Source organism: Syngnathus floridae, chromosome 22 (assembly GCF_059516105.1).
Source record: "Syngnathus floridae isolate MCC-2025c chromosome 22, RoL_Sflo_1.0, whole genome shotgun sequence".
NCBI lineage: Eukaryota > Metazoa > Chordata > Actinopteri > Syngnathiformes > Syngnathidae > Syngnathus > Syngnathus floridae.
This window is the reverse complement of record NC_142434.1, coordinates 4,494,419-4,516,904: the sequence shown is the minus strand read 5'-3', so window position 1 is coordinate 4,516,904 and position 22,486 is coordinate 4,494,419. Positions and strand designations below refer to the sequence as shown.

The following is a 22,486-nucleotide window of genomic DNA, read 5'->3' as shown; positions in this document are numbered from 1 at the left end:
TCCAGAGAATAAAAACGGACCCCCAACTCCTTTTCGAGGAATGCGACATAGCTGGAGACCAAAGTGAAGAAACGCGAGCGCAGCCAGCACTTAGCTTAATGGCTGTGCTGCAAGCTAAATAACGATCCATTTTGTTCAATTATCTTTTCTGTTGGAGTGACGCTGTGAAAACAAAACACAGACAAGATTGCTGCCTTAATTGAGGGAAGGAAATGGAGCTGGGAAAAAAAACCTTTGAAAAGGTTGGTGGATACAACATAGGTGCGGTTTCGATGTTTCTTTTATGAACCATTTTAAAATATTTTTATTAATTGTCTCCATGTTTTCTATTTCTCCACTAGATTTATACGCAGAAAAATAAAGATTGTGAGTCAGGGTTTAATGCACGCATCAACCCAGACTAAACTTTTTGCTAAGCTTCACTTCACCCAAATCCCAAAGTAAATCCTTGTTTTCATGTTCCGCAAAGCCCATGTCAGTCCTCCCATCGCTTGTCACAACAAACAGAGCGTTAAATGACAACCAAACACCATTTCAATGTGTTCGGCTCTTCTTTGTAGCGGGAAATCAAATAGTTCCCGGCCTCCGAGGGTATTCCATGCTTTGTCCACGTTGGTTCTTGGCAGCCGACGCTCTAATTTGTAATCACGGTGTCCGCGAATGGCACCGACAGACAGAAAACGCTCTCATAGTAGAACTGATGTGGCTATTTATCTCTGTTATCTCATTCAAACAACACATCCACACCATTAGGAGAGAATGTTAAAGCAGTGGCAATTTGTTTTTGCCTCTTTGAAGCTTTCATTCCGTTAGCCTTCACACACTGAGTTTCAGTGTGTTTGCATCGATCATAGCATGGAAACGTTTGATTTTTGTGATTACGCCTGACAAAATTGATCATTTTATTATCAAATAGTACCAGAATGTTCAACAAAGATGCTTTATTCAGCGAGTGTATTTGCTGGGGAAGACAATACAGGACACAATCTGTCTTCTAATGCAATCAACATGGCATTGCTTCACATAAAAATAAAAAATAAACAGCTTCCATTACTATTAAAAAACAAATCAAATAAATTGTTGTACAAAATAAATGTAAAATAAATAATATAAATAAATAATTGTAATAAGTTGTCCAAAAAACAGTATTTTTATATTAGGTTTTAAACATCTTAAGAAGAGGAAACAACCCCATCTAGTGGCCAAGGTGAGACAGTTCACTGGGTGGCGTAGACATATCAAGAAAAATAATGCAAATAAAGAAAACCTGCAAGGTACAAAATATTTATATTTATAATATGATATATTGAAACTAGCGACAGCCCTTAGCAATCAACATTCCATGTGACTAGGAAATATTAAATTTGCTACCGAATCCCGACCGGCTTGAAGGAAGCAGTGCGGACATGACACCGGAAATGACGAAATTCTTCTACGGCCCGCATTGTATTTTTGTTCGTGACTAAGTAAGTTATTTTGGCATCTAGTATTTTATTTGACGATTTTATTTAATTTCATCGTGTTCGTTTTATTCATATAATTAATTTTAATCAGCAATTAGCAGTGAATGCTACGTTGGTTCGCTCGTGCTGCGCAGGTGTGTGCAATCAATTACCCGGCTGTCGCCATTGTTAACAGCGTCAAGACGCATGAGGTAAAATCGATGTTAAAAATGTTAGCTACTATATACAGTCGCAAAAATACGGTGAATGTAATGATACACAACTTTATTAAACGATACTATGGACTATAGTAGTACTAATTTTGGTCGTATTATATTAATTGTACTCGTTGGCGCTTAGCTCAGCGCTAATTTAGCATTCGGGCTAACACGTCGTATCTTTAGCTTGTAGCCTAGCCTTCCATACTTCACGATATTTTTCTAAACCGCTTTACAAATGTATGGAAATGGTTTGTACTGTTAGAACTGTTTATTGACTTGCTCCTAAATGTAGAAAACTCTAAAGAGATGTCTCGTTTAAAAAAAATTGTTTATCTCGTCTTTTTGAAAATATGATGTGCAATGTTGACTCATTTTCAATTGGTTGATTTTCACACCGTATTTTCGTGTCTTTGACCGCTCAAAAGTGTTGATAACCAGCTAGAATATTTATATTGCCATATTGTAGCCGAGTTTGAGGGTTTTAGAGAAGGAATATTAATCCTAATATCACATTAAGTTGTTGTATCCTTCTGTTTTAATATTACAACTCATGTTTTAATTACAGCAATATACTTTCATAAAATCCTTTCTTTTTTACTTCCTTTATCGAATTGTGCATCAGTAATGAAAATTTACTTTTGAAGACATTCTTGAGTGTTAGTTAAGGGACCTTGAGGTACATTTGGGCCCTATTTTATCTCTGTGTTGTCCCATATTGATGCCTCTGCAGTGGGGGACATCAGCACTGGCATTGATATATCGTTTGGTCCTCTTCCATTAAAGCAACCCTGACAGGTAAATTCCCAGGAGGAGGTGTTCAATTAAGAAGCCAAGGGGAGAGGGACTGTCTCTTGACGTTCTCAATAGTTTCGCCTGTTTTCCGGTGGCACATAGTCGTACTCGCAGGCACTATTGCTGCTCATTGATGTATGTTAAGGTGACATTTCAAATCTAAATTCTTTCTGTGAATTTGTCTTGTTTATTCCCCAGTCTATTGGAGTGGCTGCCTATTGAAGATGCAATGGGGATGACCGACACTCACTACACATTGAAACGGTACAATATACTCACTACATTTATTTCATAACTTATTCCCCAAAAATGATATTTTTAAAATGTTTTTCTTTGCAAGTAAATGTTTTCTCTCTCTTTCTAGGGGTTCATTTCTGGATCGTTCCTCCTTTGTTGCACCTCCATCTATGGACCCCACCGGTATGTTATTCCGAGTGATTCATAACAGTAAAAAGTCACATCATGTGATCGTTTTATCCACGACAGGTGAGTTCTTTTCGATTATGGGGGGATTAAAATCGATTTAGACTTTTAGCTACTGTTCACATACTTCTGTATCCCTTTGTTCCCAGTTTATTTGAGTAACTAAACTAAACATTCTTGCCAAACATTATTTAATTTATTCTCATATAAATCCTCCATCATTTATAATCTAAATCAAACTTAACCATTTGAGGGCTCAAGGTCTCAAATAAACACAGAGGCCCGTCACATTGTTAAAGTACTAGTTTGGATTCCTGACCACGTTTTCCACCAACCACTCTATCTGAGGGCTCAGTACTGTATATTATCAAACTCATTCGGGGGTGCTTCAAAGTTCATCCGCTAACGATAGACAAAATGAATGCTGCGTTCACGTCCATGCAAATTTCCTCTTCCCCTTTAGAAATCAATATAGCCATTTGTTCTCAGATGTCTTCATCGTGACGCGTCTTTGCATACTTAATGAACTTGCACTGTTCACTGTCCAAAGCTGTATTGATCTTTAAAAATGGCTCGTATTCAGCAGAGATTTCCACTCTGTCTAAGCAGAGCTGAGGCAGATACTGCCATACATCAAGCAGACAGACAGGGCACTTTATTCTCCCCCTTTTTTTCTTCTTCTAGCTTTCCCCAAGCCCAATTCGCCCAGTCACTTTTTTTAGCCGTTGGCAATTTATCCACAGTCCTTTGGAGACAGCTGGTTAAGAGAGGTGTAAAGGGGAAACGTTGTGAATCTTAATCTAATTAAATGCGGGAATGTAGCAAGAGATGCGTCCAATCGGTTGATCTCGTTCCGAAGGACAGCAGTCACATGGCGGCACCCAGATTCAGTGCACTGACTTTGCTACTCTTGTAACATCCAAACTGTGTTGCGTTACAGCAATACATGTAAATACCGCAGTTGCGGTAGTCACATTTCTAAATAAAATTACTATGGAGCTCTTATTCCACGGTTAAGTGAGCATAATGGGAATTTTTATTTCCTTTCTTCCCCCCCAATTCATTTTACCCAAGCAATTCTCATATTTAATTGAATTTTTTTTACTCTAAGTGAATAAGTAAATGGCATTTTTTTAAAATTATTTTTTAATGTACCCATTGATACTCCCACTGGATGTTTTAAAAGGCAAACTTCCTAAATGGGTGTATTTGACTATTTAAACATTCAGGCCCTAATGAAAGTGGAAAAAGCAAAGTCTTTGCGGGTGTTGAATTAAGCAAAGCCGGATTGCCGGTGTGAAATTAGTTTGACCTGTAATTATACTGCGCCGGTACTCACTCGGCGACGTCTGTATTTCTTCGGCGCCGTCATATGCGTTAATTGCATAGTCAACAATGGGACGGCGGTAGTCACCGTCGAGCGCGATGCATATAATCAATTTACTTGCTGCTCTCAGACCTTCATTCTGGGAGTCCATCTGTAATTGTTTTTCCAAGCTCTCGGTCCGATAACGAGCGCAGACAGCCATGAGGAGTGACTCAGTCTCACGATAATGAGCCTCTTCAATGCAAACGCCGTCCAAGACGGCGCACTCGGCCCGCGTGCGGCGCAAACGCTCTGGACGACAGCCAGCGTCGGACGGATGAGGGTCATCGGGCCGTGTCATTGAATAGAGAGATAGCTGTCACTCTGTCGGAGGGACAGCCAATTTCCTCCCCCCCGAAAATACATCCAGACAGAACTGGCACGTCTCAAACTCATACGTTACGAGCGACTTATCATTTTTTTGCAGCTTGCTTCCGAAGGAGCTTCATCCAGAACAGGTTGAGCTTGTTGATAAAGGATGTTGCGCTTGTGCTGCAGTCACTCAAGCAGGTGCACATGGCAAACAGTAAACCAGCCCAAGTTGATTCTGTTTGTCGGTGGTGCCCATGCTGCCTGTGATGCTAACGCTAGTTAGCATATTGGTAATTGAATCAATGCAAATTTACCAGAATAGGCGGACCTGCGGGGCTTGGTGAAGCAGCAAACGATCAACATAATTAACATTCTCTTCTTTCGGATAGACCAGTCCACATTATAGTGCCTTTCGAGATTTTACCCTCTGAGATATTTTGAACCACCATTACTCTCCTTTATTCGCTTCCCAATTGACTGACAGCTTCCATTACAGTAAAATATTTACAGCACAACTGTGGTCAATACTGAGATGAAATATGAAATAGCTATTTATTTATGGACTCATCTAACAGTGTCAGGAGGGCAAAAAAAAAAATAAAAAATGGTGTTGCGTGCGGGTACCGATGATTAGTGCACGTCTCGAAATGTAGCTTAATTGCAATGTGTGTCCTGTTCTGTCAAGGACCAGCAGTGCGCCAAAAGCAATCATGTAAATGATGGGAGTTGAGTTTAAATAATTGATTCGGCAAAAGGAAAGTAGAAGGAGTCGTTTGTTTGCGGCCGCCGCGTTCGACCCCAACTGTCTTCTGTCTCGTCATCAGTCTGCGGCTTGTTTGGACAGATATAGGACAGGCTTGACGTGACAAATGAAGCTCGGCGGGCTTCGGCTTCCTGTGGGCCAACAGCGCTGGTGGATCACAAACGAGCGGTGTTATTTTGCCAAAAAGGTTACCGCTGTTGGGTTGACAGCTGAGCTTTGCGAGGACATAATCGACTTGGCAAATGATCCAGTTTTGTTAATATTTTTAAAGTTCATCAGGCAGCAGATGTCAACACGATTTTACTAATGACGGCTGTGAGTTGACATGGCATCTATTTAGCGGCTAATATCATAAGCGAGCGAGCCGCGCTGATGAATAAGTTGTGAATCATGCTACAGATGTGGAACAGATTTTAGACCTCCAAGGCTCGCACAAATTTAAAATAGTGCCTTGGCAACATGGGGCAGCATTAGTTAGCGTCAGGCTAGCGCACTTTTGCAAGGCAAATTTATGTGGTTTGCTCAAATTAAGTGGCTATGTAGTTTTCAGCTTCACAAATGGAATTGGCTATGTTGATTGTTTATTTAATCTCCCCTGACTCATTCACCTTACTGAATTGCCCATTATGTCATTAAATACCTTTTCCGTGGGGAGGTAAGTGGTGTCACTGCAAAAAAACAACAAAAAAATGAAGAGCCAAGTAGTAAAATAGTCATTTTATTTCATTTCTACTGTGCACCCGGACACCATTCGTCACTCCATTCTCCCAAATTCTGCCCACATTTCAATTCTGGCTGCATCCTGGAGGTGGGCCTCGATATTTGACAGTGTCAATTTAAAACCCCGGCTCACTTGGAAATATATCAAGTTGGCTATTCTCCTCATGTTGGTTTTGTTCTCCCCTCATCCATTTTGGCGTTTTTCTCCAGGCCATCGAAGATGAATTACTGACCGACTAAATGACGCGGTGTGTGCATACATTTTGCTGGGTTTTATAAAAAAAACTTCTTACCTGTTCTTTTGTTGTTTGACTACTTCCAAATAACTAACCAAATGTATAGTTACGATCTTGTCTACTGCATTGCACACCGTCCCTCCTGGGTTTTCATGTTTGTGACAATATTGCAGAAAATACTGCAACAAAAACAAGATTTTTATGAGCAGCAGCTTTTTTTTTTTTTTTGTGCAGGAAAAAGGCATCCGTGGCACAAATGAGTTTATTACACGGGTGCACTCGTTTGGCATGTGACCTTTTTAATATAAATGGGTTGAGAAAAGTCATCATTATGCTGATAAATGGCTAAATGACAGTTTGCATGGCTCTGTCTGGCACGGGCGTCCAAGCAGAAGCTCTCCTCCGTCTGGTTAAATATTTAATGTGCATAATCTAAAAGTCACACTTATATTTGTCAAAGCCTAACGTTGGCTGACATCTTCTCCCTGCAAGAAGTTCAAACACTGAAATGGTATATTTAAAGTCACTGACTCAAAACCACAATATTTGATAATTTGAATTAATTTCTGTGGTCGACTGGTTTGGCATCTCAGTGGTCGTCATGGTAACAGATGCTTCAACCTTGATTGGAATGGTAAGAAATCAATGTTAGGCGCGCAATCAGTATTTACTATAATATCTAATAAGAATACACACTCGTTGGGGGGATGTCAGATGGTTGGGGGTTGTCATGATTGCTGGCGCAAAAACAATCTGTTTTTAATTTTACAGGCATATTGGCTCTGCTGAATGAATTTAGCTTAATTTGCCAGAGGGTATTTATTTTACAACTAATATCGTCGTCCTTTTTATTAGCTTCAAATTGTAAAGGTACGTAAAAATAAAATATATATATATTTTTTTTGCATTTTCAAATTATATATAGGATGTCTTCTAATTAATGCTTGGAAAAGAAATTCTTATGCGTTATTCAAAGCTCAATGAAATGTCAGTAAAATGTCTCCAGCCCACTCCTGGGGAAAGTGAGATAATTCTTTTAAAGGCAGCAATGACAAGGTGACTTTGCTCGGGTCCAAACCATATCAGGCACCTCAATGTGGATAAGAGTTGAAAGGCACAACTTCTGATCACATCGGCCACGGCGTAATTTGCACAGAGTGCGAGCGCGAGTCCCTCCGTTGTTCTCCTCGTCTTTGGTCATTGGCTGAAACGAAAATCCAAAGAGATTCTCGGGAGACTTAATGTCACTCGCAATCCCATTTTCTCAACCTGACGTGGTCACAGTTGAGTATTTCACACGCACGCAGCTAATCGGCGTGTAATTGCTGCCAACCTGCTTCGAACAAGCGGTATTTTTCACTTAATTCTGTACCAGATGGCCTCAAATGATGAGGAATAAAGCATAATTATAAATGAGACCACCTTTCTTTCCAGTCTGTTTTGCGATATCCGACACCATAATATCATTTACATAAATGCGTAGAAAGCAGTTGTTACGTTACCTTTATTATGATTGCATACATCATTACCAGAGAGTGACTAATTCTTCAAAAAGTGTTTGTTTTAATTTGTTCATTAAGATAAATATCTTGAGGTGAACAGCAACCAGGTAAGTTATTGTCACTCATTTACAAAGGTCACACTTTACAGCAAGTATTTTAGCATCTCCCGGGTGTTTTCGTTTTTGTTTACACTCCACCAGGAACCCCATGCAAACTATTCACCAAATGAGCACCCTGATTGCGCCGTATTCATGAGCCGTTAAATTGCCTTGCATGAAAAGTGAAATTGTCTGTGTAATGCGATCAATTTAAGAGATGCGCTTTCGTCTGCACCCTCGACGGGGTCCTCGGGGAAGTTCGCCCAACAGGTCGCAAACAAACAAACAAACAAACAGATGACGACAGATTCGGCGAAGGCAGAGGAAATGTAACATCTCCCAGGGCTTCTTAGCGGCCTCCTCAAAGCGAATCTTCCTCGCAAGGTGACACCTTGTCACAGTCACTCGTGACAGTTCCACCCACGTTCCTACCTAACCTGATTAAAAGCTTCTCCGCCGCTGTTGAATATCAGCTTCAGAGAGAGTGGGCGGGGGGCGGTCGGGACTCCGGGGCGGCCGTGAGCAGATGGCGGGCTGATTGAAAGGATTAGTTCAAATTAGCGAGAGGGCCGTTTCCTACAAATGCGTGAGGATTCATCAAGCACAGAGGTCGCGGGTGAAAGTCGCAGGTAATGTGGAAGCTGCGAGTGTAAACGGTAATGCGGGTCGCCAGAGAGCAGATGACTCATTGGTTAAAATGGGATTTATTTTCTTTCTTTCTTGTCGTTGCCCCCACTGGCCACAAACGCACATTGGAAGATGTGAAAGCACCATGTGCCTGGCTCATGTCTTCGCCCCTCAATTTATTTTGGTGGCTGCGAACCACCCAATACAGATTTGACAGTATGTATAGAAAATGTGATGAATGTGAAGGTTGGTTAGCTTGATGCTAATGCATTATGGAAAACACCATCGACAGACTAACACAACTAGCATCAGTCTTTTGTTCATGGCTATGTCATGTGCCTGCACCTGGTTGAAACTGCCTGCCTGCCCTGCTCTGCCCTGCCCTGCGCCTGCGCTTGGATGAAGCTATCACTGCCTGCCTGGCCTGCGCCTGGGTAAAGCTATGACTGCCTGCCTGGTCTGCACCTCACCGAAGCTATGACTGCCTGGCTGTCTGGCCTATATGTGGATGGAGTCATGACTGCCTGCCTGCTGCTGGATGAAGTTATGACTGCCTGCCTGCCTTGTGCATGGATGAAGCCATGACTGCCTGCCTACCTGGACTGCACCTGGATGAAGCCATGACTGCCTGCGTTGCCTGTGCCTGGAAGAGGCCATGACTTCCTGCCTCACCTGCCTTGGCCTGGATGAAACCATGACTGCCTGCCCTGCGCCTGGATGATGGCATGATTGCCTGCCTGACGAGCCTGTGCCTGGGTGAAGCCATGGCTGCCTGCCTGCCTGCCTGCTTGCCTGCCTGGCCTGCGCCTGGATGAAGCTATGACTGCCTGCCTGGCCTGCACCTGGATGAAGAAGACTGCCTGCCTGCCCTGCCCCTGGATGAAGCTATGACTGCCTGCCTCACCTGCCTAGGCCTGGATGAAGCCACGACTGCCTGCCTCCCTGCCTGCCTGTGCCTGGATGAAGCCATGACCGCCTGCCTGGCCTGTACCTGGATGAAGACTGCCTGCGCCTAGATGCAGCCATGACTGCCTGCATGCCAACTGGTTTGTGCCTGGGTGAAGCCATGGCTGCCTGCCTAACCTGTGCCTGGATGAAGCCATGACTGACTGCCTGCCTGCCTAGCCTACGCCTGGATGAAGTCATGACTGCCTGCCTGCCTGGCCTGCGCCTGGATGAAGCCATGACTGCCTGGCCTGCGCCTGGGTGAAGCCATGGCTCTCTCCCTGCCTGCCCTGCCTCCCTGCCTGCCTGGCCTACACCTGGATGAAGCCATGACTGACTACCTGCCTGGCCTGCACCTCGATGAAGCCATGATTGACTGCCTGCCTGGCCTGCGCCTGGATGAAGCCGTGACTGCCTGCCTGCCTGGTCTGCACCTGGATGAAAACGACTGCCTGCCTGGCCTGCACCTGGATGAAACCATGACTGCCTGACCTGTGCCTAGGTGAAGCCATGACTCTCTCCCTGCCTGCCTAACTGGGGTCCGCAATTCACCTCCACCTTCTGGGCAGAATTCTTCCACCTCTTGGTCGTCCCGCTCGTCATTGACATGCTAAGATAGGTATTATTCATTAGAAATGTTTGTTCGTATCCCTGCTGCATATAGTTCAGCCCCTCACTCTCCTTGGTGGTTTTGTATACTGCGGTTTATTAAACTTCTCCCCCATCACCCAAAAATACGAATGACTGACACTTTGACAGTGGCGCCATGAGTAAATCCCATAGTCCGACAGGCAAACAATGAGCTGAAACTCATTGTGAAACCCGATTAAAAGCCAGAGGAGCTGCTCACTCATTTTAACACAACAAGCCACCCCTTTGCTCAGCTGCAAGGTAAGGTCTTTTCAATGTACCATCTGTCATTTAAAAAGTGAGACTAGTTGTGTCAACTAGTTGGAAAGTACTGCTTCGTATTTGTAGACTAGATAAGCAAAGTGTAACAGTTAAAAATGGAAACTCATTTGTGTTAAATTGGAAGAATGCTAAACCTAACTTACCGTAGCTTGTCAACATATTGCTAGCAGAAACCCAATGTGAGCCTTCAGTCGGGAGAGGGTCCGTCAAGTGATCCAATCTCGTATTTTTCCGTCGTCGTGATGTAACAATGAGGTTACTATAATTTGTATAACGTCTCCACACAGTGACCCCACTCATGACTTGACAATGTGTCATTCGCAAGCAAAGGCGATTACGCTGCTGCTGTACGACAAGACGAATCAGCGTATCGAAGCTAAAAAGGTAAGCAAAGATGCACTGTCAGCATTTTCTGAGCTAACAGCAGTAATGTCATAACTGAATACATTCCATCCTCTCATTTTTAATTCTTGACACAAAATACTTTAATTCAAATGACCAGCTTGGTAAGGAAAGCAAATTGACAACAGGGTAGGAAATCAACAAAATAAAAATCTCTCTAAATGAGTCATGCCAAAAGAGCATTAGATCAATCAATTGTGTTTCTGTGCACGCCAGCTCATTATTTCCCCCTCATAAAGCAAAATCAATGGATAATGGAATCACTTGACACTAACAGGAAGCAAAACGCCAACAGCACGTCTTTCTCGGCATAGTCGAAATTGCGTCGAGCCATTTCCAAGTGTTAATTGAAATGCATCAAGTTCCAGAATTGTCCACACACCAAGGTTATATATTATGTACTTCCATTTCCTGTCAGTCAAATTGTGCCAAAAGTGATGCGAGGCTTTCAACGACAGTTTAAGACCACTCGAGCCCGCATGCTTGCAATAATAAGTGAAAGCTTCAAAAAGCCTCTTTAGGACTGCAATTAGCAAAGGGTTCATTCAGGCACACTGGCTATTCTCCGACTTGGCCTCACTATCAACATTTCCAAAGAAATCAGAAAATATCAAGTCATTTGGGTGTGTGTATTGCCACGCTCACTTTGGGTTCGAGCAGGGATGAAGAATCAATAACTCATTGACTCGCCGTCAATGTTCTATTTTTCTTTTCAGAAAGCTAGCACGGCATGGGACAGAAGGTCCCAGAATTACTCTATTAAACGATCCAGCGCAGGACTCATGATAGCAATTGGACTCCTGGTCACCTCCATTAAATGCACCCCAGCCACTAACTAATTTAATTTTTCGACAATATGTTTTCGTAGTATTTGTGTGGCAGCGATTGCATGGACTTCAGTGTCCAGCAATAAAGAAGGGTTTCAAAAAATTGTACTGGTAGTTCAATAAATGAATAAATAAATTCAATTGTATATGTAGAAACTGAACTGATTGACTTTACTAATTTAGAATGTGAACCTTGATTATTATCTAAAAACAACCAGTTTGTCAAGGATAAATGCAAGTATGTGTATTGAACTTAAGAATTGTATTTGGACGGTGATTCTTTCAGTAATTTGTTTTTTGGATGTTGTATTTTGATTAATACATTTACAACTTAAAAGACTGAGGAGATCCTGACTCAAAACAACAACAAAAACCTATTAGTCGGAATTACAGCTTTGATGAAACCAGAGTCATATTTTTGAGATGGGGGGGGCATGCTATTATGCTTTAGCTAGTAAATGGAGCACAAGAAGACATGAACCTGCATGACACGAGCGGGTGTGATCATAATTGAAATAAATGATGCGTGCGCAAGCTCGCCGCTGTTGATGAATGGAGCTGATCAGTGGAGACCAAGGCAAATAATGCGCTTTCTGATTCCTCCAGCCTGGATGTGACACTGAAATAATGTGAACTCCATCAGCGTAATGAGGTGGCCCAACCTTCTCCAAACATCCCCCCCCTTCCCTCCCGCTGTCACCTCGACGCACACTGGAGCGGGTTTCATCTGTCTCCATTGCGTTTCCCTTTCACCTTACCCGCCAAACGTCCCGGGATAATATTTCTTATTTAAAACTTGTGATCGTTATTTTGTAATACCGTCAATGTGCACTTGCACATTTGTCACAACTTGACACAACTTGGCCCGATTTATCTGCCTTGCGTGCATTCTGCTTTTTATTGTCAATCCCCAGATCAAATCTAATCCGAGGTGATCTGTTGAAACTAACGGCCAAGGGCTTTGGCGGGCGTGAATGAGAGCGAGGGAAGCAAAACAAGACTTTTAAAGGTCACTGCTTTCTCTGTCCAATCTATTGCCACAAGTGGCACAAGTGTTTTCTAGACCTGCTGCTTCTGACATCTGCTACAAGCGTTTCTGTCTTCCATCTGCTAGTTTTGCACTCATAATAACGGTAAGACTGTGGAGGCTTAGCGGTGCCTCGTGCTTCGTGTTCTTGGCAAGCGGGGGTAACAAGTGTGCCAGCCCACTCAGCGTAGATTCGCAGAGGACCAAACAAGCGAGACTCGCTGTCAATCTCAGCGAGGATTATCAGAAGCGGGGAAACAAACGGTGTTCAGGGCACACTCGGAAGCTTGTTTGACATGTCGATTATTGAAGTACAGCGATTTGACATGGTGCCGATTGAACTGTTAGTTTTCTATCTATTTTGTACTTTCTCTGTTTTATTTACTAGTATAGTTGTGATAGATTTGTTGTTTTGGCAGTTTTTGAAGGTTCTGATACCCCAAGAGCCGTAAAACTGTTGCTTTGGCTTCATCCACTCAGTCAGCGTCAAATAGAATAGCAGAAGTGGGAGGAGGAAGGCATGAGTGCGAGTTATAAATCCTAACTTTCAAGTTTCAATTGAGAAACAATTTAATAAATCAAATGCTAAATCAAGCATTTATCTCTACAGATTAAGACTGTGTTAAATCTTCGAGACAATTGTTAGCATTAGCTGCAATGCTACCGTAATGCTTCTGATTTAAGACCCTTTTACAGTCTTTATCTAGGCTAACAAGCTAGCTACGTATGAGCGATTCCAACATTTTTTGACTGTAATAGTCCTATATCATTAACTTCTCATGAGCATGCGGTGTTACAACTCCAGAACAATTCCCATCATCTCGGGTGAGACTACCATAGAAGTTGGGAAAACTTCCAAGTCAGCTTCTGACTCTGGAAAAATGTCGTCTTTTACCTGCAACTACCTCGTTTTGATGCGGTCTGGCAGAATAGGTCAACTGGAAAAGCCCCACTGTTTAACAAACGGGAAGAGGGCATATTGCCAGAGGTGGACCCACAAAAAATAGTACAAGGAGAGACATCTGATTAGCCAGTCAATTCCCTGCTGGTCCACCTGTGTGTGGTCATCCGTGTCCTGTTCTCTCTGTGTTCCAGCCAATCGGCTGCCTGTCCACCTGTGTCTTGTACCCCCATTAGTCGCGAGTCTAATTAGTTCCATTGTTTTTTCCCTCATATCTCATGAGAGCAATGCTGCTTTAACCTCCACTCTGTGAGTACTTTTTTTGTTGGCTCTCATTTGTGTTTAATCCTTAAGCTCCAGGATGTTCTTCCTGGCATCTCATAGTCTTGGTCTCTCTTGTTTTTCTGCTTTGTTTACGGTTACCAGAGTGTCACATGTTGGGATTTCGAAATGAATAATTGTCATTGTTTGTAACAACAAATCGAGACTTTATAATTGGCATACAGCTCTGGGGAAAAATAGGAGGAATCAAGTTGGCCAGAAAAACTTTGTACTTTTCATTGGAGCAAGATGGAAGAGCCTGCAGAATCCTGAAAATGTCAAATGCAAATTGAAGGGTTCACGTTCTCATCGAGACACCCAGAAAGCGCTTAGCGGGAAAGCTGTCACTTCATCCGCTCTGCCGCGAGGAACTCTCCAGATCTCATTTGTGGAGATGGTGACATGCCTTGAACCTCCCTCGTCCTCCTCCTACTCACCTTCACTTTGACCGGTTACACTGCCAAGCCCCTTCACGCAAAACCCTGACAGCATTTTAATCAAAACTCGATAAGACGACCCAGCAGGCTGCTTCCTATCCATTTATTTTAATAAATATAGTATGTAAGACTGGAGGCTGTTTGATTGTATCAGTATGTGATGTGACAGGAGAACTACTCTGGCACGCTTGCAAATTAAGGTTACGCTCATCTGTGCTCCACGCTACGTATGACTCAAAAAGGGCAATTATTTTAATGAGTAGATCAAAAAAATTTGAACATCCGTCCGTCAATTTAAATCACAATGTAAACATCTGTTTAGTCACACAAACATCCGTTTAGTTGTGTGCAACGTAAAAGGCAATATATGGGTGCATTTTTAAATTTCAGATGTTCACTTTTGGTTTTCTTAACTTCCAGTAAAGTTGCATTAAAAACACTTGTCTCCTCTTATGTGGAGCGCAACGCTGATTAAGAAGTAAAAAGTACTTCAAGTGAGGATATAGTACATAGTTTTCAAAGCAAATGTTAATATTCTTCGTTCTTTTGACCAACTGGCTGATGTTCCCTGTCAGAAGCCTAGCCAGCTACCGTTGCGATTCCACACTGGCAAGCCGACTCCCGACTGTCTGAAATTAAACAGGACTGGCCGTGTAATTGCTTCTGCGGGGACTGCACCAGCTTCAGTAATACACTTTGCGATTGGGTGTGCAACGCGGCCGCCCTCACAGCCGAGGCAGAATAAACAACAAAAAGGAAAAGAATCTATTCTGGTCTGTAGCCATGCGCACGACAACACCTCAGGGAGACAAGCGGCCATATGTGGCCTCTGCTGGCTATGACACGTTATTTCGCTCTCGACTATCCACACCTTCCTGTCAGAGGCTGTTGCCGGGATAGCACAACAGACATTATGGGATGTGACAGCTGGTGCCGGGTCAATTGTTGCACACCTCCGGTTGAGCATGAGAAGTCTTCCCTGCTTCAGAATTTCCCGTGGTATCTTATCCTAAAAGACATGCGATTTCAAAAATCCAGTTGATCATCTTAAAGTCGACGTCATGCATTTGCTTCACAGTGTGTACTGACAGGAGTTAAAACATGATTAATTGTGAACACATCCCAATCCTCAACTCTGATTCTTTTCTTCTCAGGTTCTTCTCTTAACACCACTTGTTGAGTCTCACGAGAAATTAATGCAAAAGGAAATGAGATGCTCCAAATTAAAGCCCAAACCAGGTAAGATGATGTCTATGATGGTAGAGGTAGCCAAATATGTTTGATTTGATGATCTGAGTAATTGACAACCTGTTAAATGAAAGACCCCCTAGGAAGGAGCCTTGGGATACTCCGCTTGTAATTTTAGTGTGCTCAGATTGAAAGTTCTGTTTTGATACTATAACTGAAAGATGATTACCAATTAAGAACTGTGCCATTTTCAGAAATGGATTGCTAAAGATCTCAAATTCTTGCTGCTTATCAGCAAGTAAGATTTTACCAATCTCTGATGATTCATCCCCAGCAGCCCTAACTACCATTTTGCAGTTGCGCTTGATGAACTCAGTTATTCATCCATTTGCCACTTTTATGAGTCACGCCAAACCCATTTGAATATCCCCATTCAAGGGCTTCCTTTATTTTCTTTAAACATCTACACGCTGCAATATTGTGGTTTGACAAGTAATTATGACTGTTAGCGTAATAATTATTGCGGCAACGTCGCCTCTCCCCTTTCTGCATAAATCACACCTGCAGGCACGATAACATCCAAAAGTAATACAATTCGGAGCTAAAATGACATATTTCAAGTAAGATCAAATTAAACTCCGCTGACATGTTGTGTTACGACGGCAATTTCAACGGAGATAAAACGAACGTAACAAGTCATAAGGCCTTATTTAACAGTCACTTCACTTTTGACAGCGGCATGTGTTTGAATCCCCCCTCCCCTGAGCTGCTTTACACCTTTTTTTTATTTATTTTCATTCTTTCCACTTAAACTGCTGAGTCGGGATTCCATCAGCCGTCGTCGCTGTACATTTTCGCTGACTGATACGCGTCCCAGTGGGATTTGGACCTGTCAAGGCAGGAGTCAGATGAACAGCAGTCCTGTTAAATTGTTTTTGTCTTTGGCATGCACCCTTGATAATTGACAAGTCGCAAATTAGCTGCGTCCCGTGCTATCATCTGTCAGCCCACCACCCCATACCCATGCCGTCTTCTCTACAGATTGCACCTTCTATTTAGTCATTAGCTTGCGAGAACAGACTGTAGTTATATCACAAAGGAGCTTTCTTGGGTTTTCCACCCTGGCTGCTATTTGATGGAATTAAATCTTCGATTGGCTGGTGACTCTTGGCCAAATTAAACTGGGATAGGCTCCAGCTCATCCATAACACCACCAACTACAGAAAAAGAATGGACTACTATCTCGTCGGAATATATTGTGTCTTCAAAATATAGATATACAGTTGAGAAATACTTTACACTCGATTTCTCCACTGTTTTCTGTTTTGTAAAACAACTTAAGTTATGGTTCAATTTGCATAAAGTGTCAAGAGCCCCAAACATATTTTTCAGATCGCAGTTCAAAAGCGTTAAGCAAGCTGAACACAAGGCAGATTGAGTTGGAATTTATCTTTGGTGGTGATAAAGTAGCACTTGCATAAAATGATTACAATCCAAAACAACCCCTCTGCACAACACTGTGTATTGCTCATTAAAAGTTAAATTAAAATTGTACTGTTATAAATCTATAAGACCAAATATTTTCTAGAAGATTAAATACTCATATATTTTACTTAAATATAACCAAACTCTTGGGCAGTGATTCTTTTTGCATAGTTTTTTTGAGAATCGCTGAGTTTGGTTATTTGCTACTGTCCCCTAAAATAATCAACATTTATCTGAATGCTATTATGGTTTACTTCAGACAGGATTAGAAGCCAAATGGCGTCCGAAACCTGCACTTTGTTTGATTTATCGTCACTTTGACACTTCATAAACAAGTTCAGGTGGAATAACATTTCATAAAAGCACAACTTGTATCTATATAGTAAGTGTGGGAGTGTTATCACAAAAAGCAACGTGACAAGCGTCGGCGGCAGAGTAGAGGAGCGTTAGCTGCAGATTGATGAGCCGGCCCGTTTGATGGATGGGACTTCAGCGCTTGGCTATCAGCCTTTCTGTCAGCGTCTGAGCGGCGGCACATCAGCGCACACAAACGCACATATACATGCAGCGCTATCATTTCATTCAACCAACACCAGTCATGTTCACTGATGAGATAAAACGGGACCGAGCCTAAAAACAGCGGGCGTGATTGTATCTCCAGATCATTTCGAAATGATAGCAGAGAGGCTTCACCAAACTATTTTCATATTTGTTATTCATGAGTTCAGTAGAATGCTAATATTAAAAATTCAACAAGAGCTATAAAGAGGTACTCAAACATATATTCTTTATCCTCTGGGAAGAATGGGGGCTAGGATATAGAAACGTAAATAATGCATTCCTCTTTTTCACTCACAATTAATTTCTACATCAAGGAAACAATTAACAAAATTTGCTTTACTGTTTATCCGCAAAAACTTCTCATGCCACACAGCAAGTACCACTAAAGAGAGCCCACAGTGAGAATCAGTGATCAAGAATGCATGATCCGAAAAAAATCCATACATGTAATTGAACTTGGTCTGGCCTCTGCTTCGCCATCCCCCTGATGCCTGGCCTGCTTTTTCCCCCCTTCATGTTTTTGAAATCAAGTGTGGCATATTTATGATTCACTCATACATTATTTCCTTGGCAAGCATGGTGACTCGTGGCTTGTGCGCCTGCCTCACAAGTTACAGTACGAGCCCAATGATTGGCTAGTGACCAGTCCAACAGCCAACTCAAACTTCGTCCCATCTGCTGTCAACTAAAACGACATAAAACAAAATTAAGTTCCATGTTTTCATTTTATGCCTCAAATTAAGAATCGGACAATTTCATTAATTTAATTGCTTCAGAGGTATTGATCGACCACATACGTACAGCAGAAATTATTTTAAATGATTTGCTTCACATTGTAATTATTTTGGCGTAGCTTAAATGCCATAATTTGCATAATTTACATGTGACAAAATGCCAGTAAGAAACTATTATGTTGTTGATAATTAATTACATTATAATCATGTTTAAATTAAAAAAAAAAAACTGATTGGACCTAAGTCATTTAGTTTTGAATTAGTTTTGTTATTGCGTCAATGAATTTTAACTCAATTCATGTTTTATTGAAATTTCAATAATTAGCCATTATTTGTTATATATAATAAAAATCTGATTAGTTTTATGGATTGTCTGTTTTTTTTTTTGCTTTATGTATTAACGGGTTAATACAATTCATGCAATTTTATGTCACTATATTTCATTTGGACCCATCCACACTTTTGATATTTATTAGGAATATAAAACTATTTTTAGAATGTCATAAAATACAGTCACGATATCACATTTTTCTCCATCTCTTCAGGAAAAGCTCCCAATAAAGCTGGAGGCTGGCAACACAAAAGAAGTAAACGGGCAAAAGTCTCAAAAATGATGCGCCGCTACCTCGCAATAAAAGATTCCAAGTGAAAACTCTCTCTCTCATCAAACTAATGACGCACAAGATGGAAACAGATGGAGGTAAGCTCCTGAGAAGAAAAAAATGGCAGATTGAATGCCAAAATGGGCAAAGGTTCATGGAAACAAATACGTAATGGAGTCAGCTGCCAGCCTGTCTTGTGCTTATGATGACCAATGAGAGAACAAAATAGTGCTAACCCAAGCATCTTGTCTGAGAGCGACAGAGAACAACAAATCCATAGTTTCAGAAATGGAAGTTCAGAACATTCATTCACCTCTTCTCTCAACTCACTTTCTTATGACCCAGTCCTGTAGTAGAATTGAATTTCTATACAGAATGAATGAATAGAATTTTTTTATTGTATTGTTAAACCTCTGTCCACATATTGTCTTCTCTCAGAAGATGCCTTAGGCACCTTTTCCCTGTCTATAAAAACCATCCTGGGATCTTGAAACCCTCTCCAGTTGACTGTGAACCTTTTGGAGGGATTTTAATGAGTGAACATGAATTGTACCTATGATGCCATTACAGTCACAAATGCCGGCAAAAGCTGCAGCAGATGTTCTTCTCTCACGGTAATTGGAGCAGGCAGGGAAGAAGGAAGTGAGTCAGCAGAGTGTGCCAAGCACATCCCAGATAGATCTAGGAGCTGGAGACGTATGAAAAGTAACATTAAAGCGAGCCGAAATCCGCCCAAATCTCCCGATGGGAATTTTTATTCGTCATGCACCGAGAAACATCGACGATCGAAAGGATTACTTGCTCGACCAATATTAGATAGCATAAAATCTTGGAGGTGTGGGGTTTCCTCTTTCTCTCAAGCATTTACTAATATATACAGTATGAGTGTACATACTGGCTTCTGTTGCTAACCAAAACAGAAGCACCAAAGTGTTCTCTTAGATCAGACAACCAGATTTTTTGTGTGCAAAATTTGGGCAATCCCTAATTGGTCAATCCTGGACTGGGTTAATTATATTTATTATAAATATGATCTAATTGTCTGACTGTGTTTTACTTGTCATGGTTTTCGAAAGCTTTGCACAAGTTAAAAGACAAACGCTGACAACAGAAGACAGCACAATCCCCTTGAATCACAAGTTCAGCTACTGAACCATTCAAATTCAAGAAGGCCCACTGCCGCTGAATAAAAAAAAATAAAAAAAAATCTAACAAACAGGTCAAAACCACTCTGGGGGAAAATGCTGACATCTGGAAGTTAACCTACAAATAAGGCAGTCAAGCAAACAGGAGCAGGCAACAGCAGGTATATTTGCACTCGGAAACACCAAACATGACATGGATGGGCTGACCGGTTGTGACAATTAACAACACGCGCCCTCGTTTTTCTCGCTCAAGCAGCAGCCATTGGTGTTGACCCCCGTTTGAACCCTCCGCTTTTATTAAGAAGGCCTTATCTCTGTCTAGTACTGCCTCATCCACTTACTCAACCCTCTCTCACCGCTGCACCATTGAAGTGCATTGGGAGCATGATTTATTCTTTTAAATTAAAAATGATTTGAGCTTCAAGTGGCAGGTTCATTTCTCCAAAAAAAATATGTACTCGAGAGGGGCTCCTTGAATATAAGATTGCCCTCAAAGCTACCACTTAAACTTGGGCTTATTTGGATTCAGTCTTGTTTTTTATGGATTTTTTTCAAGATCTAGCACGATCTATCTGTAATACACCTCAGCTTTTTCAATATACTTTTAATATAGACGGTGTGACCATACTGTACTGAATTATTATGCCATTAGCTACATGCTAGGACACCTTGGTTAGTTCCTGTTCCTCCGTGCCATGGTGACGCCAGGTTTTTGTGACAGCCTGTAGTGAGGCTGGTGGGGAGGGGCTGTATGTACATGGATTGGATGCTTCCTGGTTGTCAGGATCTGAGCAGGCCGGGAAGAAAGCTTTTCATTCTTGCGCGTTACCATGGGATACATAGCGGGTCACAGAGGCACTCACAACGACTTCACGCTGCGTTGCTTGCGCACGGACGTACACACTGTTGAGGGGGGGGTAAAATTATATTGTGTTGAGGTGATTTAAACGTTTGCGCCAGAAAAGTGCTCGGTTTCTTCAATCTACTTTCATGTTGATGTCTGATTAAACAATGTGGATCATCGCAGGTGGTGAGAAAATGGAATCACTGATGTCTCGGGGTGTTATAGGTAATTTAAAAACAAAGCAATGCAGTTTTGGTGATTGCACTGATATCTGGTAGATTAAGGCGAGCTCAAGGTGTCTGAGTGGAAAGATTACAAAGTTGGGATCTTGTTTGTCACAGCCTGTGAAACAAGGTGCTTATGATGGTAATCCTCATTGTCATCAAGTAAATAATCTCCACTTTGTCTCTTTTCAATTGAATGGGGGTTTATGGCTTATCCAGTTATTGATTCGATCCATACATTAGGTGCAATCATCAGGTGAATCGGCCACATATTCAAGTTATGTCATTTGCTTTACCAAAATAGAGTTAATGTGCCAAACAAATACATCCCAAATAAATAGATGTTTGCAAAAAGAAACGGTCCAAGATGGCCGGGGGATTCCGAATCACAGGGAAACTCGAAACCTGCTTCAGTCTTGCAGTTTAGTTTAGCAACAGTGACAAAAACTCGATAGGATAAGCTATATATCTCAATGGGGAGTTAGAAATCAATATTAGTGTTGCAATAATAAGGGAATTCACAAAACTGATAGTATCATAAGAATAAATACCACATTTTAATTTCTAGGAATGTGACTTTTTAATCGAGGCAATTATTTTTGGCAGGGTTCGATACCTGCAGTTTATCCAGCATGGAATAATATTTGAAGGTGCCAGGACTTTTATAATTCCTCCACTCGGAGGTTTGTAGCCAAGGATTTTGAATCTCCTTCCCAAGCCTGTATTAGTTTTACTTCCCACTGAAGCCGTAGTGTGTGCAGCGTGTCATTAGCCATTCAGTGAGATATACAATGCGAGTCATTTCCTGTTATACATCTTTGGCTGTGTGGAATGAGCTGTATCCCGCCGCACGCTGCATTCGGGCCCACCCGGTATTTATCACAGCTGTCCTCGAGGTGAGTGTAGTGAATCTATTACGGTGTGTTTTGTCCCCTTCTGTAAGCCCGCTGAGTTTTGTCACCCATGTCAGCGAAGGTAAGCTGCAAGTGATTGAAATAGGGCAAGGTTTCAGCACAGCATGTGGTGCCGACGCCGAGATGTGGTCACGCTCAAGTGGGTCGGTAGGAGTGTTGTTTATGCCTTTTCCTTATGATTGACAGCACAACTCAGGCAAAAGAGAAACGTGCTGGAGGAAAATGGTACAAATCATTCTTGAAATAATCACGTTGAAAGAATTCTGGCCAATGGTCGAATCATTATGCATAGCGGGTTAGCGGTTAGGGTTAGCTAACCTGTTCTTCGTTGCTTTATTGGTTTTTGTAATAGTCAATAGAGACTTCGCCAGCTAGCATGAAATAATGTTATGCTATACACTTTGTTCAATTTGCTAAATACTAACTTTATGTAACAAACGCAAGGCTTAGTCACTGTCCATGGTGCTAGGGATTTTAGCAACCATTGTATTGTTTTTTTTTCTTTTCATTAGATC

General features: G+C 41.8%; 1 protein-coding gene and 1 long non-coding RNA gene across 5 annotated transcripts in view; one reads left to right on the top strand and one right to left on the bottom strand.

Annotated features, from left to right (window-relative positions):
• The first annotated feature begins 1,449 nt into the window (after window positions 1-1,449).
• Window positions 1,450-22,486, top strand: part of LOC148379342 (xylosyl- and glucuronyltransferase LARGE1) — a 107,589-nt gene continuing 86,552 nt past the window's right edge. For 2 of the 4 annotated variants that reach the window (XR_015855323.1, XM_088366536.1), the window contains exons 1-4: window positions 1,549-1,654; window positions 2,654-2,719; window positions 2,820-10,743; window positions 15,429-15,513. Coding sequence is in view for 3 of the 4 variants with exons in the window: in XM_088366536.1 (XP_088222662.1) it covers window positions 10,669-10,743; window positions 15,429-15,513 (160 nt within the window). In the remaining variant the exon portion in view is untranslated. Of the gene's footprint in view, window positions 1,467-1,548; window positions 1,655-2,653; window positions 2,720-2,819; window positions 10,744-15,428; window positions 15,514-18,787; window positions 18,943-22,486 lie in introns of those variants that run through there. The other 2 variants (XM_088366535.1, XM_088366537.1) reach the window with 2 other exon arrangements.
• Window positions 17,571-19,526, bottom strand: LOC148379343 (uncharacterized). The gene is made up of 3 exons (XR_015855325.1): window positions 19,398-19,526; window positions 19,158-19,210; window positions 17,571-18,193 (listed from the first exon to the last, which is right to left on the bottom strand). It is a non-coding gene; the product is annotated as an uncharacterized LOC148379343 (long non-coding RNA).